General features: G+C 39.3%; 4 protein-coding genes across 4 annotated transcripts in view; 2 read left to right on the top strand and 2 right to left on the bottom strand.

Annotated features, from left to right (window-relative positions):
* LOC137976063 (uncharacterized) overlaps positions 1-526 on the bottom strand; it is a 14,582-nt gene extending 14,056 nt beyond the window's left edge. The window contains exon 1 of the mRNA XM_068823329.1: positions 523-526. The gene's annotated coding sequence lies outside the window, so the exon portion shown is untranslated. The remainder of the gene's footprint in view (positions 1-522) is intronic.
* LOC137976060 (RING-type E3 ubiquitin-protein ligase PPIL2-like) overlaps positions 1-9,519 on the top strand; it is a 20,643-nt gene extending 11,124 nt beyond the window's left edge. Inside the window, exons 14-25 of the mRNA XM_068823324.1 lie at positions 1,689-1,747; positions 2,269-2,329; positions 4,021-4,049; positions 4,145-4,178; positions 4,712-4,774; positions 5,179-5,233; positions 5,825-5,881; positions 6,092-6,161; positions 6,281-6,343; positions 6,448-6,492; positions 7,215-7,318; positions 8,872-9,519. Of these exons, the coding sequence (XP_068679425.1) occupies positions 1,689-1,747; positions 2,269-2,329; positions 4,021-4,049; positions 4,145-4,178; positions 4,712-4,774; positions 5,179-5,233; positions 5,825-5,881; positions 6,092-6,161; positions 6,281-6,343; positions 6,448-6,492; positions 7,215-7,318; positions 8,872-8,959 (728 nt within the window). The 3' untranslated portion in view covers positions 8,960-9,519. The remainder of the gene's footprint in view (positions 1-1,688; positions 1,748-2,268; positions 2,330-4,020; positions 4,050-4,144; positions 4,179-4,711; positions 4,775-5,178; positions 5,234-5,824; positions 5,882-6,091; positions 6,162-6,280; positions 6,344-6,447; positions 6,493-7,214; positions 7,319-8,871) is intronic.
* Positions 9,520-9,534: 15 nt separating this feature from the next.
* On the top strand, positions 9,535-10,791 carry LOC137976061 (uncharacterized). The gene has a single exon (XM_068823325.1). It carries the CDS (start codon positions 9,673-9,675, stop codon positions 10,774-10,776), a length of 1,104 nt encoding a protein of 367 aa, XP_068679426.1. The 5' UTR covers positions 9,535-9,672; the 3' UTR covers positions 10,777-10,791.
* A 1,460-nt stretch (positions 10,792-12,251) lies between these two features.
* LOC137976062 (lysophospholipase D GDPD1-like) overlaps positions 12,252-17,500 on the bottom strand; it is an 11,045-nt gene continuing 5,796 nt past the window's right edge. The window contains exons 8-11 of the mRNA XM_068823326.1: positions 15,679-15,812; positions 15,126-15,176; positions 14,074-14,125; positions 12,252-13,479 (exon numbers count right to left, since the gene is read on the bottom strand). Of these exons, the coding sequence (XP_068679427.1) occupies positions 13,297-13,479; positions 14,074-14,125; positions 15,126-15,176; positions 15,679-15,812 (420 nt within the window). The 3' untranslated portion in view covers positions 12,252-13,296. The remainder of the gene's footprint in view (positions 13,480-14,073; positions 14,126-15,125; positions 15,177-15,678; positions 15,813-17,500) is intronic.

The raw sequence follows: 17,500 nt of genomic DNA on the forward strand, positions 1-17,500 counted from the left end.
ATTTTTTTGCAACCATTAATTATTCAAATTACAACACTTAAGTGTACCGGTAGTTGGTTATCAGTGATAATATTTATTGCAAACATGTACTGTAGGCAAACTGGTCCGAGATGAAAAGGACGATTCTTATTGCTTCTCTGAGCGGTCCGAATTTTGCAATAGAGTACCGAAGTGTGACGTCACAAAAAATAAATTTGTGAAATTATGGGATTTGGCGCCATTTTCAAATAGAGCGTCCTTAGAAAAGGGTCCTTGCCAAAAATCACCTCTTAATTGTAATTCCCAGCCAAAATATAAAGGATGAAAGTTTGATACTGCCCCATATAAATCTCTCTAATTTTGAGCTGGTTCCAAACTGTAGGAACCAGAACAAATTTTGAAGGGTTTGTATGGGATGCTATCAAACTTTTGATCCCTTATATCTCCATCGGGGATTGCAATTCAGAGCTAATTTTGGGTATGAGGGTATCATTTAGGATCCTCTATAAGAACATGACATCATATCCCATAATTTCAAAAATATATATTTTTGTGACGTCATCACTTCGGTACTCTATACGTACTGCTAAGATGGACTGGTTGCGAAACTGTTCCCATTTTCTGTTTCCATTTTCTGGGATTATTTAGTCATGTCAGAATTCCAGTACAAATTTTACTTTCCAAAACTCAGTGTTAACAGAAGCAGGTGAAGAGGCAAGTACAGTACCAAAAGAGAAACAGAAGAAGGAGACTCAAGGAATAGGAAACCCTTCGCAAATGAGCCAAATTATATAATTTAAAAACCTCGTTGAACTAGCTTGTTTGGTCTGTACTGGAAAAATATTGCTCGAGTTCCTGTTTTGCAAGTTTAGGGAGCGAACCGAGCCCTGCGGAACTCACGCGAGTTCAATAACATCTATTTATTAGTATCACCCAACATGTGGACTAATGCAAATGCTGCATTTTGATTGGCTACACTACTAGAGGACTATTAGTAATAGTCCTCGAGTTGCGGAAAGCGTGACGCTTTCTTTCGTTTTATTCCCAAATAAATATTTCTTCAACTTGCACTGGCTAACTTTATTATTGCCTTTTCTGTCCGACTAGTTGGGTGATTCTAAAACAATTAGACCCTTCATCCTCAAGGGCCACAGGTCAATAGCCCATTCGGCTTTGCCCCTTGCGGACTACGGGTCTAATTGTTAATTATATCTCTCAGATAGTAAGCGCCCTGTGATTGACTGAATTAGCAGGTCGTATTCAGTAGGTCCTGCTGAAAGGCCCAATAAATTTGAAATTGTGATGAAGCATACTCTAGCAAGTTTTCTCCGTCGTTTATGTTACATAAACTTTTGAAGCCATTTCAATCTTACGAGCAACTATTTGAAAAAGCCAAGAAGCTAAGAGTTATTCGTTTTTTAGATTTTGATGCAGCAATCTTTGTGGCAGGTGAAACTTCTGCTGGACTTCAACTAGTTTCCTTTCCCACTCGCCTGATTACATCAGAGATATAATAAATATCTTGCTAACCTTGTTACGAATCTTCGTTTTTCCTGTTGATTTATTGCCCTTGCACTTCGTGCCTGGGCCATAAATCAACTGAAAAAGCTTGGTCCGTAACTTACAGTGTGGACTTCAAACTCGGTTAGTAATTAAGAAGCATTTATTCTTGCAGTCGTTGTGATCATGCACAAATCATTTTTGCTTAGGCTATGTTCGATTGCAAACCAGTCACGGGGATTTAAACTTGGAGCTTCATTGCGAAATGGTGAGTTTACTCAGAAGTTGTTTCTCTTTCCAGTGTCTATGCAATAGTTAGAAATATTCCAATATTTGTTTCTAGCGTCATAGATGATGAAAGTGCATCGCAGTTGAAAGTTAATGGTATAATGTAGACTAAAGGTAAATTTTGAATGATCCTTAAATCCTGGAAAAAAAGAGACAAGAGGAAGCAGTCATAAGCTGCTTAGGCTCACATAGTCAGAGCTTATTAAGGTTTCAAGTGGCATAAAAATAATGACTGAGAACATTGCTACTCCCTTCTGGATGGGATGTTAGTCTATTGCAGGGCTGCAACCAGCATGACACATTGAGGCACAGTAGTGTTGTGGTTAGGGTGCTGGACTCTCGACCCCAGGGTCACTGGTGTGAGTTCTAGCTCAGTCACTGTATTGTTTCCTTAGTCATAACTTTCTCCTCTGTCTCTCTCCACCCTGATGTATAAGTGGGTATCAGTGGCCCGAATGATGCTTGGCTGAGTTGAATAAGAATAATATTTTCTCGCTTTAGGTCACTAAAACATGTGAGAATTTTATAAAGCTCTGTGCCGCAGGGTACTATGATAACACAAGTAAGTTTTTTGCCACTTTCCTTCGCTGATAATTTCAAAATTTTCTTGTAATTGTATGACTCTGAGAAGGCGACAACATGGCGACGTTTTCAGGATGCCACATTAAAATCCAGCTCAACTATTGGCTGGATTAGTCTTTAATGTTCCTAAATTGAAGTCCACCTTGCTTTGTGCATTGTCAACCGATTTGTCAGACCAGGGGTAAGTTTCAGCCGCCTCTTCCCCTGGCCAAGTCACTCGGGGCAGAGTGGGGGGTGGCTGAAATTCAGGCTAGGTTAGAGAGCCTGTTTTTAAGCCCATCTGAAGATCGTTACGATATTGATGCTAAAAAGTTAACTAACACAATAGTACAGAAGGTGGTGGCTGCCTGGAATAACTGCTAACTGAAAACGGGGCAGGCTGCAGGGAAAAACCCAAAGCCTTAGCTATGGGCAACCTTAAGCCTTAACTCCGTTTCAAGCCTAATTTATAGGCTTACGGCCTCGGTAAAGGTAAATTTGGGCGTCCCGCTCAAATTTTTGTTTTTACAAATCTTGAATCGGTGGGCTGTGAAGTATATTTTTCCGAAAAAAAAATTCGGAAAAATTAATTTGAAAACCGCTAAAATCGCTTTTCTTTGTTTCCCGCCATAATCTGCGCGCAAAAAATGATTGACGTATGATGTCAGTCACGCGTGAAAGGATAGGGTGTCAATTGACAGACTTCACGCGCGATCTGCTACCTTAGCGCGTGCCCAAACATTGATGGGCGGAGTTGTTCAGCAGACCGTGAACTGCACGCGAAATCTCAAGCTCGATTTTCTAGGGGTTTATTTGGACTCCAAAATTACAACTTCTCGGACCTCCTGTCCCGACGGGTTTTAAGATATCGTTTACAAATTTTCAATTCTAATGGCTGATTGTACTACCCCAAATACCGTGTGAGGGATTTTTCGTTTGTCTTCGGAGACTGATTTTGTGGCATTTTTTTCTGCCCAAATTAAGTGTGAGATTAAAGTTTCGACTTTGGTGCGTAATATTTCCTTCAATTCTTTACATATCAAAAATTCCTCACACGGTATTGGAGCGCATTCATCTGTGACTAAGATACAACAAAGTGCGGTTATTTTCGCAATAAAGTGAAGGGGCAGGAGCTTCTGCAGCAGATTCGGTTGTTCTGAGTGTGAGGCCTCAAAACTAAAAGGCTATGTTAAATGCCAAAAAACTAAAACTTTATTCAAATAATTCAATCTATTAGCTTTAATATGATATATAGTTTGACCTTATACAAAAAATAGCGGCGCGACAATTTCGTTTTTCCGCGGACAGCTCATTTTCCTTTACCGAGATCCTTAAGGTGAGCATTGGTAAAGGGTTTGGGTTGATTTCGGCAGTTGAATTGGGACATTCTACTTAATAGATGCAACCCCCTAGGTATAGAGGGTGTCACTTAGGATAAGGAAGATCGTAGTGCTAACACATCCCCCCCTCCCTTCGGAAAACCCATATATGACGCCGGTTCCGGGAATCGAGCCCAGGCCACATTGGTGGGAGGCGAGTGCTATCATCACAGCCGCCCAACCCCTCTCCCTAATATCCTGTTTTGTTTATTTGAACTGAGTACTATTTTCCCTACATCGTCTGCCCAACAAATTGTGTCTTTTTCTCACAACCAATAGATTCATTGTCTAATGGTCATTTTGTTTCTCTTAGTTTTTCACAGATCCATCAGAAATTTCATGGTAAATGTCTTGGGTTCTATTTCTTTAAAATAAGCATGTGATGTTGCTTAGGATTGCATGATGTACAACTGTCAGTATCCTTTTTTTCCCATTAGATTCAAGGTGGGGATCCCACAGGAACAGGGAGAGGTAGGATGCAATGCAGATTGTTGGAGAGCTTTCAGTGACTATTGCATCTGTGTTGAATTCACCGGTGCACCGGTGGCTCAGTTGGTTGAGCACCGGGCTGTCACGCGGGAGGTCGTGAGTTCAACTCCGGCCGGACCAACACTCAGGGTCTTTAAATAACTGAGGAGAAAGTGCTGCCTTTGTAATTACATCTGCAAATGGTTAGACTCTCTAGTCTTCTCGGATAAGGACGATAAGCCGGAGGTACCGTCTCACAACCCTTCAATGTTCACAATCCTGCGGGACGTAAAAGAACCCGCACTCTTGTCGCAAAGAGTAGGGCTGGTATTTCCCGGTGTTGTGGTCTGTCTTCTGTGTTGTATCATGGTTGGGAGGGTAAATGCTCGGAGATATTAGCTACACCAAGCTACTCTAAAATCCGAGGGTAAATAAAGATGTATGATATGTATGATGAATTCCCATAAACATAGCATTGTTCCAATACTGTTAGAAATTCATGACATGGGGCTTATGTTGGTACTCTCCTTTTATAGGAGGCGAATCAGCTTGGGGCGAGCCATTTAGGGATGAGTTCAAGCCAAATCTTATTCATCAAGGTGACGTTGGAGCCTTTTTCTGTCTATGGACGCGTATTAAACTGCATTACACTGCAAAACTACACTGCAGACATGAGTCTGCTGGTAGCACCATCTAGCCTTCTTCTTCTTCTTGTGTTTTTTGTCTCGGTACTAGATAACTCCAAAACAGTTACTAAAAGACGTCTTCATTATAGGGTTCTGCGTCGTTAGCAGTTAATCCTCATGCCTAAAACACAGGCCCTTTTCGGGTGCTACCACACGTAGGCCATACATATCGTAACTAACAATTTTGTTTGGATACATGCAGTAGCAACGAATATGGATTTCGATCATAGATTAAACAAGCGTTTTGGTTGTTCTAGCTGTATTTTACTTCCAGCCGGTTCTATTATAACGTTACGATCAGTTGGTTTCTGTTTTAGGCAGGGGAATTCTAAGTATGGCAAACTCAGGACCAAACACAAATAAATCGCAGTTGTAAGTAAATAATATTAATGTTTTACTACAGTGTACGTCCCATCCAACCCAACGATGTAACTAAGCTATGTTTAGCATAATCACATGGAACTAAAGCCGAGACTTGCTTCTGTGTTAGATGCAGGAAAGTTGATTTGTGTTTCTGATTTGTGCTAAATTTGCACCTGGTGAAAAACATTTTAAATGCCTTAGAAAGAAAACGCATTTTGAAACCTTTTTTTTTTCGTAAACAGTTTTTAGACATACTTATTTAACTTTTGTGTGCACTGGACGTCAATATGTGACTTTGTCAATCAAATTTCATCCGTGCCAAACTCTTTACTTGACAATAGATTGATTTTATTTTACCTGAACCTACATCTCATCGATTTAGTAATTTAATTGGCTTGATAATGATGACATAGTCAGGCAAAACGGCGCTCCACAACTTCCCGATATCTCTGAGTTTTAATCTTAAATTTCTCCCCAGTTTGCTTTTTAGCATCTGTCGCTTTTGTTTGAGCTTTCCCCGCGGTTGAGTCAATCAGTCACCCTCGTCTTGACTTCAGTTACTAGTTGTGTCATTCATTGTGGTCTTCCGTTTCCTTGCAGCTTCATTACGTACCGTTCTTGTCGTCATTTAGATGAAAAGCATTCGGTATTTGGCAGGTAAGATTCCTCCTCGCTTATGATCACTTTCTCTGATCGCAACTGAATGGTGAAGGGCATTTCCTTACCCTGTAAAATCGCCCCCTACCTCTCCCTCTTCCCCCCTCCCCCCTCAGTCCCCCCCCCCCCCCCGATGCTTGGTGCCTGCTTCTTTATATGTTTCAGTACAACACCATGTACTCTATCCTTGTCTCTGTCTTTTTTCAAAAGGCTTGTTGGTGGACACGAAACGTTAAATTCTATGGAACGAGTCGAAGTAGACGAAAAAGATCGACCGAAGGTACACCTGCAATCTCAAAACACCACGGAATTAGAGATCCTAGTTCCTGTATTTAGCATTAATCGTGAACGTCTTCTTCACGTTATACTTATCATTTTTCCTTCTCCGTCTATAATCAGGAAGTTATAAAGCTGATCAAAGCCATCGTGTTTGTGAATCCGTTTGAGGAAGTGGATGCGGTCGTGAGTACATTATTGTATAGTTGCTTCAGAACTTTGTCTCAATTGCTTTACGGCAGACATCTTTTGACGTTGATAGAGACTGACTAAAGGTCCGATGATTTCAGCTCAAAGAGGAAAGAGAGAAAAAGGAAGAAGAACAAAAGCAACAGGTTTGTTCAGTATTTTCTCAAGTTTTCTCATAGCTCTCTTAAATTATTTTTTATATCATTGTGAGATGTACAACTCGGACTTGCATGAATTTTGTTTTTGGTGATTGGTAACTTCCACTCACCACCAACACCACCCCACTTCAAAAATTAAATGGTCTGCGTCTTTATGCGAGGACGTTCATCTTCGTTCATCTTAAGCCATTCACAGACTCACGAGCAAAGGAAGTGTGGAATAGAAGATGCAGACCTCGATCTCGTCCTTAGAGTCCGCTTTTCTTTCGGTCAGCACCAAGAAACACGTACTGTGGCCACTTTCAAAACAGGAAGTCCGCAAATCACGGACTTCCGGCTCGTCTACGCACGCTCAGAAAATTGAAACAACAGTGGTTTTCAACGGTTACAAAAACGGACCTTCACTACGAGGTCGCATCAATTGGAGGTGGCCAGAGTCCGTGTTCTTGGTGCTGACCAAAAGAAAAGCGGACTCTGGCGAAGAGATTGATGCAGACTTGTGCAAAAGCAAGAGCAATAAAAAAAAATTGTCCTTCTATTCATCTTGAGTTTACTAATACGTTCTTCGTTGCACAAAAAGTACTGGAGAACTGGCATCCTCTTTAGCCGCTTTCTTCCTTTGAGTAAATTTCCTTGAACTTACATGCACCTCTGTTTCCAGTTTGAAATGACCTATTTAGAGAACTGACTCTCTTTCGTTTTATACACAGGAGGAAGCTGCTAGGAAGAAGAAAGCTTCGGCTGCACCAGTTGTAGCACCAAAGGTTTATCGGTCAGGAGTGGGAAAATACATTCCACAAAAACCAGCTTCAAGGTATTTAAGTGGAAAACGATGTAACCGTGATGGATAGGATCAACTCTCCTCGTAAATAAATTTATAGAGACTTTAGCGTTAGATTTTACGGTCTTTGGTCTATGTTACTAAATTTTTCCTTTGCTTTTTAAGTTTGTAGGACACGCAATTTTCTATATTATCCGTCGAGCAAAAGTCCCTATGTTAAAGTGTGTATTTATGGGTGTTTAGAAATGTTAGCCGTCAGTTTGTATTCCACGAGTCAAATATTAGCCTGCGTAGCTGGCGGGTTATTTTATCGCAGAATTTTTTAAACACTCGCGAGTACGATGGTTGTGGTGCGAGTGGGCCGCGACTCCAGCAGACTGAGTGGCTTGGCGATGATGTCTCTAAAAAGGCTTGTGGTGTATGAAACAGCCATAAGTGAAAAAAGGGACTTTGCCGAGCACTGGAATATGTAGAAGTGGACAGAGGAATGAAAGGGGTAGTTTCTAAAGAAACTGTGGTGCTGCGTCGGTGGGGAAGTAGTATACAAAAATTTGGTTTTATCAACGGAGTTGATAATGTAAATTGGCCACCGTACAGAGATTCTAAAAGCTGACGTTTCGAGCGTTAGCCCTTCGTCGATTCGCTCTGACGAAGGGCTAACGCTCGAAACGTCAGCTTTTAGAATCTCTGTACGGTGGCCAATTTTACATTATCAACTCCGTTGATAAAACCAAATTTTACATATGGACAGGTATGGGGACTAGCAATTTTGAAAATTCTGGGGTATTTTAAATAGCCCTTCCACAAGCGGACGGGAAATTCGGATTGGCCAAGAGGAGATAACCTGTCAATCAAATTTGTAGAATTGTAGAATCAAAGAAACCATCGAGAAAGCGTTGAATAGACGAGATCACGCTCTTGAGTGCATCTTGGGTAATCAGTGCAAGATGGAGAGAAATTCAAAGGTTTGTGAGGAAGTTCAAAACGATGAAAAGTATTCATGATATGCCATTTTAGGTTTTTTTTTTGCAGAACAGAAGATATGCGCTCAAGGGTGCAGCAAAATAAATTTGGGGAGAATGGCTATAGTAGAAATTATTTTATTAAAAAGAGTTTCTGCCATAAATTTCCTGTAATTCCAAAGGCACAAAATTACGGAGAATGTATGGAGACTAAAAAAGCAATATTTAGGAATTCCAAAGAACGGATACCAAGTCTAGTTCATCTCAGTTGTGAACATGAACTTATTTGTTTGGTTCATGAAGGCGAAAGTCTACAAAGTAGAATCATGTACAGTATATTTTGCTTTGAATTTCCAGCCATGTTGCTCTGATTACCCATGATGCAATCAAGAGATTTGTTTGGAATCCTTGTAATATTCTTGGAACTTACCACCGCGCTTATCTCCCAACGCAGTGCCCAAATTCTTCGCGCATGTTTGGGATTTCCACTCCCGGCCAAAACAACGAAGCAACCATCGATTTACTCCCGCGTGTTTAAATAATAATACCCCGCCAGGTACCCGGGCCACGAGTCAAAAAACAATCAGCTACCTAGCTACATATTATGTTTTTAATATTTGTCAGGAATGCTGATGCCGCTGAACTCGAACCGCTTACAACTAAGAAGAAGATGAAAACTTCCGGTGGGTTTAAAGACTTCAGTTCGTGGTGATACAGTGCAGAAAAATCATTTATTGTGACAGACAGATCCTGAAGTCTACACTTCTCCGCCGCCCATGGTCCAAAAGTTACAGCTCACAGGATCCCGATGGAATAACTGCTGATTTTGTGAAAATTTGAATTTCTTTTATTTCTACATGTTTTGTTTACCGTCTTTTTGCCCTCACCCAACTAGTACTACGTATTTAAACCGGATAGCAGGCACAAAGTCCTTTCACCGACAGGACATTTTTTGTTGCGTGTTCAAGCGTGACGTAGGATTCAGCGAATATGGTCAAGATCTTGATGGCAACAATATCTTACTGATATGGGGTGTAGAAACGTGCAAAAACCTTCCTCGACTGTATAATCCTGTAAACTGATTATTGTATTTCTGCAACGTGTACAATTTGTAGCAAACATGCCCAAACTTGCCTGGGCGGAAGTAAAATTTTTAATCTTGTACAAAATTCCCTCGCGGGGGTAGGGTAGGTTTCAAGAAACCACGGTAAATGCAAGTAGCAGTAGGGTAAGAGATAGAAAGGGAAAAAATAAAGTCCATCAATACATTTTACTTTTTATTGAGAAAAAGTTTCGATTTAGCTTTCCTTTAGGGAAAGAAAACGAAAAATTAACTTTACAAGAATTTGTTACCCCTCCCCGCTTGGTAGGGAGCGCTTTCGCGCAATAAAAGCGGGAATTCGATTGCTAACGGATGACAACAACATGGCGAGTAGGCTTACGACTCATCCGAGCCGAAATATTGTGATTTTTGCCAGTGAATTAGCAAGTGCAGTTGGAAGACATAGGTATTTGTCTCAAGAAGAAACATTTCGTAAAGTTTGGCTGCGATCGCATCAGCAATCGTTTTGTTTTGCCCATGCACTGCAATTCAAAAGTGACCTTGTTTGTATCCTGACCGAATGCGAGGAGTTGACAATCCAGTTTCCTGCACTAAAAGAGGGAGTCGACTTGGTTGATTTCGCTTCCGTGCTGAGAAAAGTCATTTGTGACTTCTCCTTGAGAAGTCTCTACCGGCAGATTTTGTCATTTTTGAAAGTTAGGCTATTTCAAAGCAGCAAAGAAGAACGAGTTTTGGTCACTGCCCGAGTCGTAGACGAAATCGCTGTGCAGGTAGAAACACTGGTCGAAAACGAAATTAAACCGGTGGCTTCGGTTGTCAAAGAGATTTGTGACAAGGCTAAAGTCGAAAAGAAAGAAGTTGTTGAAGCAGTGGAATCTAAAATTACAAAGGATCGTGGAACAAGACTGGAAAGCAAGGCTGTTAACGACTTTGGGAAAGCGAAAGGCATTGAGATAGAACAACCCATTCTACAAGAGCTTTTCTACAGAGAAATGGAACACGAAGGTGTTAAATGGAGCGTATGCGGTAAAGTAGATGCTGAGACGGAAGACAGCATCATTGAAGTAAAGAATAGAAAGAATCGATTCATGTGCCCCGAATATGATTATATTCAGCTGCAAACCTATTTGTTCATTCGAAACAAACCCAGAGGAATCTTGTTAGAAAGGTTGAGAGGAGAGAATAAAGAATCTTGTTTTGAATTTGATAAAGAACTATGGCAAGAACTCACTGTCGAGCTAGCTGAGTTCGTGGCTGAATTGTTAGATGCCATGGAGATCAGTAAACAAGCTTTGTATGGTTGTGCTTCACCAAGAAAGAGAATACATGATAAGGAGGGAGAGAGGAAGGAAGGCAGTTGCCAGGTAACAGACGGGGAGCCACTCAAGAAAGTTGCATCTGGAGAATCTGATACCAGATGCACATCGTCAAATGAAAAGCCAGATGATAAAGAGAAAATTGATTAAATGACTTGTAGTTTGCTTTAGTTTGGTCGAGGTAGGGAATTTGAAGGAGGAGAAAGAAGCTGCCAATACTGAACCATTCTCACCCTTGTGGGACAGTATTTGAGAGGGTAATGAATAAATAATAGTTCAAAATTGAGAATAATTGCGCCATGACAAAGAATTTTTATTTAATACATGCAATGACCAATACGACTATTTAATAATAATTATTATTAACAACATTCAGCTGTAATGTGTGCGTGTGTTTGTGTGAGAAAACATGCATGTGAATGGTTTTTCAAAATAATTAATTACAAATTTACAGAAGGAAAAAAGTCTCCCAACTACATTTTGTTTAAATATCTGAGAAAAAATCAAAAGCTTGGTACATATGAAATTTTATTGAAATGTTTGCACGGCTTATGTTATTTTATCTTGATGTCAAAATGATATCTTGGTATCTGCCAAAAATTTGTACAGAGTCATTGCATAGGAATCTAAATATTTTACCTTTTCCCTCCTGAGAGCCAGACTTAAGATTTTACTTGTCAATAGAGGGTGCGTGTGAATCTATGGGTTAACAACCTCTAGGTACACAAAAAAAAATTCATTATGTCTCCCTTTCAGGGCCGATTTACACGATGCGATTTTGTCGCATGCGACAACGGCTTACGACAGGCCCACAACATGTTTTACGATTGTTGTGTACGTCTGCAAAAATGTCGTAGCATTTTAAAACATGTTTTAAAACGCTGCGACAATCGTAAAGTCATGTCATAGGCCTGTCGTGAGCTTGCCTCATGCGACAAAATCGTATCATGTAAATCGGCCCTAAGATATCAGAAGACATGGGGAAAAAGGAACAAAAATGGTATTCGTACGGGAGTCTTCTTAGTCCTTAGTATGATTACGACAGGTTTAAGGACGGTGCCTACTATTGTTATTGCACATACGTTCTACGCATCTCGAGATACTCGGATTTCCTATCGGTGATGCTTACTAATACAGGGACATTTTTGCGCGGTTTAAAACTATCCGGAGAAAGTACATCTTAGTAAGTGCTCTTGGTATCCAAAAAGAAAATTGGGCGTAACCATGCAGTTTTGATAGATAATTAAGCTTCAATTTGAGAAAGAACGCCATACAGTACATTGCTTTGTATTTTAAAGCTTTTTTACAAATATTATTCATCAATTACCTTTGAAAAATGCATGTTTACCCCCAATTTTCTTTTTGGATTTCAATAACACTTGTTAAGATCTACATTTCCTGCATAATCACACACCAGGGAAAAAATATCTTTAATTAATTAGTAGGCACCATCCTTAAGTGTCACTCCCAGAGGTCTATGGGTTAAGCAATAATGGGTTGAGGTAAAAAAGATAATTTGAGATTGGGTTCTGACACAGGAAAGAAAAATGGTATTGCGTGCCCCTGGAGCAATTTTCATATATGAAAATCTAGCCAAAGCTTAAATTCATCAAACCTGTTGGTTGAAGGTGGGCTTTTAATAACACTCGGGAAGTCCTACCTCATCTTCAATTCTTTTACATACAGTTCAGCTATCAAACAACCTCCTTTGTTCAATGTCACGGCCCATGTGACCTGGCTTGTGTTTCTCGCATTTAAGTCTAAGCACCCATTTCAAATAGTGCTGATAAACAGTTTTTAAGTCTAAGCACCCATTGTAAATCGGTTAGCTTTCAATACCTGCATGGTTATGTCGTTTAAGGTTAGTGTTATTTAGAACATGTAATAATCATTTTAAGAAGACTCTCATATGGATAGCACATATAGGTTGGTGCACGGCCCCCATACAAATAGCCTCTGCCAAAAAAGAAACTCTGCTATTGGGGGGTGGGGGGGGGGGGAGCATGAATGAAAATTATGTTTAAAAAATTAGGAAATTTTGAACAGGTTGTTCAACAACACAAAGTACAATAACACACTTAACTCATTTGAAGTTTTCTTTCAACTTAGCTTTTGTTCTTGAGAAGATGAATGGATTTGTTGAAGCCACAAAAACACTTTGTTTGACTTGATTTGGGTTCATTGTTAATTTCAGTTTACAGTGTCCCCAATTAGTGCTCCATCGCTAGCACGACCAGACACTTAAATAAATTCTTTTCCTTTCCTTTTTCATTCAACAATGTAAGAAAGTTTGTGTCCGTTTGGTTTCTGTCCCTTGCTCCTCTCGAACAAATTTCAGAAAGCATTGTTTTCATTGGTCACGGTTGGCAAGGCCTCTCAACATCCATTATACTTTGACAAGAATAATTTTTAGTCATGTTGAAACCCTTTAAATCAGCCATAATAAAAATTAAAGAAAAGACACCTTTGATCAAAAGCTCGCAACACTATGAGTACCCTTGCACCAATTGATTGTTAAAATGTTGTCTATGCATTAAATTTATGTAAAGTCTCATAATTATGTTAAATTTTATACGTCAAATTATGAGATAATGCTCCTGACAGTAAATCTTCACGAATAATGCCAACTTAAGTTCTCCTTGTTGGTTCTCGTCACACTTGCTTCTTTTTTTACTGTTTTTTGATCAGTTCACTTGCTTCATTGCTACTCGAGGAATTGACAGGTTGAGAGCCATTTCCACTGTTAAGGTAATTCTTTAATCTTGAAGGATAGTCTGTCATCACACCAGCCACTTTGAGCTTGTTAAATGCAAAGTCAAACTCACTGTCATCATTAAGTACCCACAAATAGGTCTGCAAATGAGAAAATGACTAATGTCTCAATTTTCAGTAAATCTTTAAGCATCAAGAGCACACTAACAGTAGATCTCATCCTGTCCAAATAGGGAGCTTAAGCAACGGCGACGGCGACGGCAACGAGAACGTCATCTCAAAATATAAATTTGCGTTATTTTAATCGCTTTGTGACTATTTCAACGTTTTTAATATGACAAGGCTGTGGTAATTCCTCAAGGATGAGACCAGTCGGAATGGCACTTCATTTTAGGCGAGAAAATGAAAATTTATCCTTAAGTGCTGACGTTCTTCATAAAACCAAAAACTTGGCTATTTCATGTTGTTGTTTTGCTGACGACGGCAACGAAATGGACAAAAGTGAAAAACGCACGTGCAGGGCGTGCAAAGCTATTGTTTTTACCCACTAAATATGCAAATTTGTGACGTTCTCGTTGCCGTCGCCGTTGTCGTTGCTTAAGCTCCCTAATATTTACTTCAATGCATCATCCTTTAAGTCTGTCAACATGCAGTGAACCCTTTTTTTTTTCATTTACCAGTAACTAAACATAATGAAGTAAAATGTATTATTATGGTAGACCTTACATGTATTACCTGTATTCCTCTCTTGTCTAAATGCTTGAAGAGAATAGGGCTGATCATAAGCCTAAAATAAAAGAAAAATGTTATACAAGCTGCAATGCATTGACTTGCATGTAATTACAAGCATGCCCAGTTTTGAGATCCAACACAAAGTGTCCTGTTATGTCAAAGTAAGTTGTGGCCAGAGCACTCACCTCCCACCAATATGGCCCAGGTTCAATTCTCAGACCCGACGCCATAAGTGAGTTGAGTTTGTGTCGGTTGTCTACTCTGCCTCAGTGGTTTTTCTCTGGGTTCTCAGGTTTTTCTCCCTCAGCAAAAACCAGCATACTGCTAATTCCAGGTGGCTGAAAGCTGTGCTCCAAGGTCATACATGGACCGTATAGCGGTTGCCAGAGGTGCCATAGTATGCTTTTGGTTTGACCTTGTTGAGCTGCGTTGTCGCTGTACTTTGCAACAACGACTAGAGTGGCTTTCAATTGAGTGTTGCAAGTAATTAGCGAATTGCTTTGGTTTATGATTACTTCACTCAGTGATTGGCTAAAGGTTCTTGCGCCATTTTTTCAACCATTCAGAAGTGAAACCAAAACCAATCGTGGCTCGCGCGTGCACATTTTCCCGTGCTTTGTGTCAGCTATGTGTAATTACTTCGAGTTTTGATTGGTTTAACGGATTGTCTCCTTCCTTTTTGATTGGCCAAAGTAATTACTTTGGGTTTTGGTTTTACAACACTCATTTGAAAACCACTTTAGCAAGACTTATTACTGCTACCGGTACCTATTCACAATACGGAAGGTGTCAAAGTTAGCATTATTTTTATGTTGGGGTAAAATATAACTGTTTATCGTCACTTGAGGAGCAGGGTTGAGAAACACTTTGTAAGGTTAATAATAATAATAATAATAACAATAATAATAATAATAATATTGTCTGTGATGCTTATTAAAATCGGTTGGCGTGCATCTCATTGTTAAATAAATTCATTCCTGAACATGCAGAATCTGCAACTTTGCTCAAACATTTTAACTTACCAAGATAATTTATAATAATATTAATTTACATACCAGTCAACCACATAACAAATGAATTTCATTGTATGAGACACTTCAAATCTCCTGTCACAAAAAGAAAAGAAAGACCAGGAACTGTGTTAATCTAGTAAAGCATTGCCAAGTTGTTGGTCTGTGTTGATTCCCTTCCCTTGCTACCTTAAATTTTTAATATCTACTCTAAACTAAAGCGGTTTCATGTAAGTTCACTAGCTAAGATTAATTTCAATAAATGATATCTTTTGTTAAGTATCAGATTCGGTGTGTAAACTGTCTTTGTCCCTGTCGAGTTTCGTTAATTACACCCCCACATTTTTATGTAATCCCTGTTCTTTGTATTAATTTGTAGTATTGTAGTATTTGGAAATAAAGAGACTTGAACTTCAACCTTATAGTGGGTGGCATTGAGAATTATTTTAAGTAATTTTATTGAGCCTTTTTTTGGCCTCAAAAGCTGTGAACAAAGCTTCCACTTCTCTGCAGTGTCATGTGGTTCACAAAGCAAAATAACTGACTAGCTGGTGTGGAAAAAAGCTACTGTATAAAAGGAAGTAATCTGGTAATTCACCTGATCAATATAAGTGGAGATGTAATTTCCAAGAAGGACTCCCTTAGAGGAACAAATGGCAACAGACCAGAATAAAAGAGAACGACCAACAGGGCTGTACGCTGCATGGAAAACATTATTGGGATCTCTGGATCCTGTGAATAAAAGCAAATTTGATTCATGGAAAAAACTGACTAGCAAAATTGCAAAAAATAAATAGTTTCATCAAACAAGTAAGCTTGATTACCAGCCACTGCTTCGGAAAAGGAGCTTGTGCTCCTCCTGTGAAAACTGTTGGAACAAAGACTGGACTCCAGAGACTGGCAGAAATCAAGCTTATCAAACCAGTTTGAGCTTATGTTTCAAATGTTAGCCCTTCATCAGAGTAAATTATAAAACCAATCTTTTCATGATTCACTCCCTACTGATGCAGCACCAAAATTTCTTCAGCAAAATCATGCAAAAGTCTTGAAGTGTGTCAAATAATTATGGTTTCGGATTTATACACTGCACATAACACAAAGTAAAATGGCGGTTTACAATTATTCTTTGTTTAGGCTGAGATTGGACGTCAGCTTGTAAAGGTGCCTCTGGCAGTCGGGATCAGTCCTTATTTGATCTCACCCATGCATACACGTGAAAGGAGGACAGACCACAGCACATCAGGAAAGTTTGTGAGACGGGGCCTACGGTTTATAGTCCTTATTGGAGAAGACTTGAAAGTCTAACCATTTGCAGGGGTAATTACAAAGTACTTTCTCCTCAGTTATTTTAAGACCCTGAGTGTTGGTCTGGCCAGAGTCAAACTTGTGACCTGCAGCATGGCAGCCCTGTGCTCAACCGAGCCACTGGTGCTAGGTTAATCCCAAACAGCATGCAGAAAAGTAAAATTTGTGCATTGTAAGATCTAAGCATCTTTTCTTTATTATAATTGTTCAGTCAGTGTTAAGTCTGTTTCTCCTTACTGCCTTAAGTAGCATTTTTTGTAGCCTGTTCGTTAGCGTCTCTTGTTTCTATTTGTCAAAGTTTTTTTGCAGTATTTGTTATTTCACTTTTACTGTCATTTACACCCTTAATTTTCTCATTTTTGCATAATTTATTTTTGAACTTGAAGTCGCACTACGCGCAGTTAGCTTCGAAGCAGTCAGAGTTCAGTTTAAGTCTTTTCGCTTCAAGCAGTTGTCCTTTGTCAAGTTTTGTAATTATAGTAGTAACGATGTAAATGTGATCGTTTCCTGGTAGTTAATTCTATAGTCTTTTATAGTTTCTTCTTGCTTTGCGTAACTAAATTATTCTTTGTAACTTTTATTTTGTCGCATTTTCAACCCGCATTGTTTCTACTTTTTCCTACATCTTGTGAAATAAATACCTAATTATATGATATGCACATTCAGTCTACATGGTGTTGGAAGCTTATGGCGATAATTCAAGCACTTTAGCAGCTACTTAACAATTATTCCATGAGCGTGCGTTGGATATGAGATGATAGATAGCCAATGAGGCGCGTAGCGCCGAGTTGGCTATAATCATCTCATATCCAACAAGCGCGTGTAGAATAATTGTTTTATTAAAAACACCCCCAAATATAGAAAACTAGACTACAATAAAAAATCACACATATGCTTGCTGTGTTTGTAGATCATGGTATAATGGCTCATAACCCATGATGGCTTAGCCAATCAAGACTTTCAAATTGCATTATCCAATGATCCAGTTTTTAATAAATGCACATAGTTGAAATTTGTGAAATAAAGGTGAGATTTTTAGATGAATTTTTTCAATTTGGAATAAATAAGCACTAATTTTGTAAATTATTCTTTCAAAAACAACAAATTGCACTTGT

This window comes from Montipora foliosa, chromosome 11, assembly GCF_036669935.1.
Source record: "Montipora foliosa isolate CH-2021 chromosome 11, ASM3666993v2, whole genome shotgun sequence".
NCBI lineage: Eukaryota > Metazoa > Cnidaria > Anthozoa > Scleractinia > Acroporidae > Montipora > Montipora foliosa.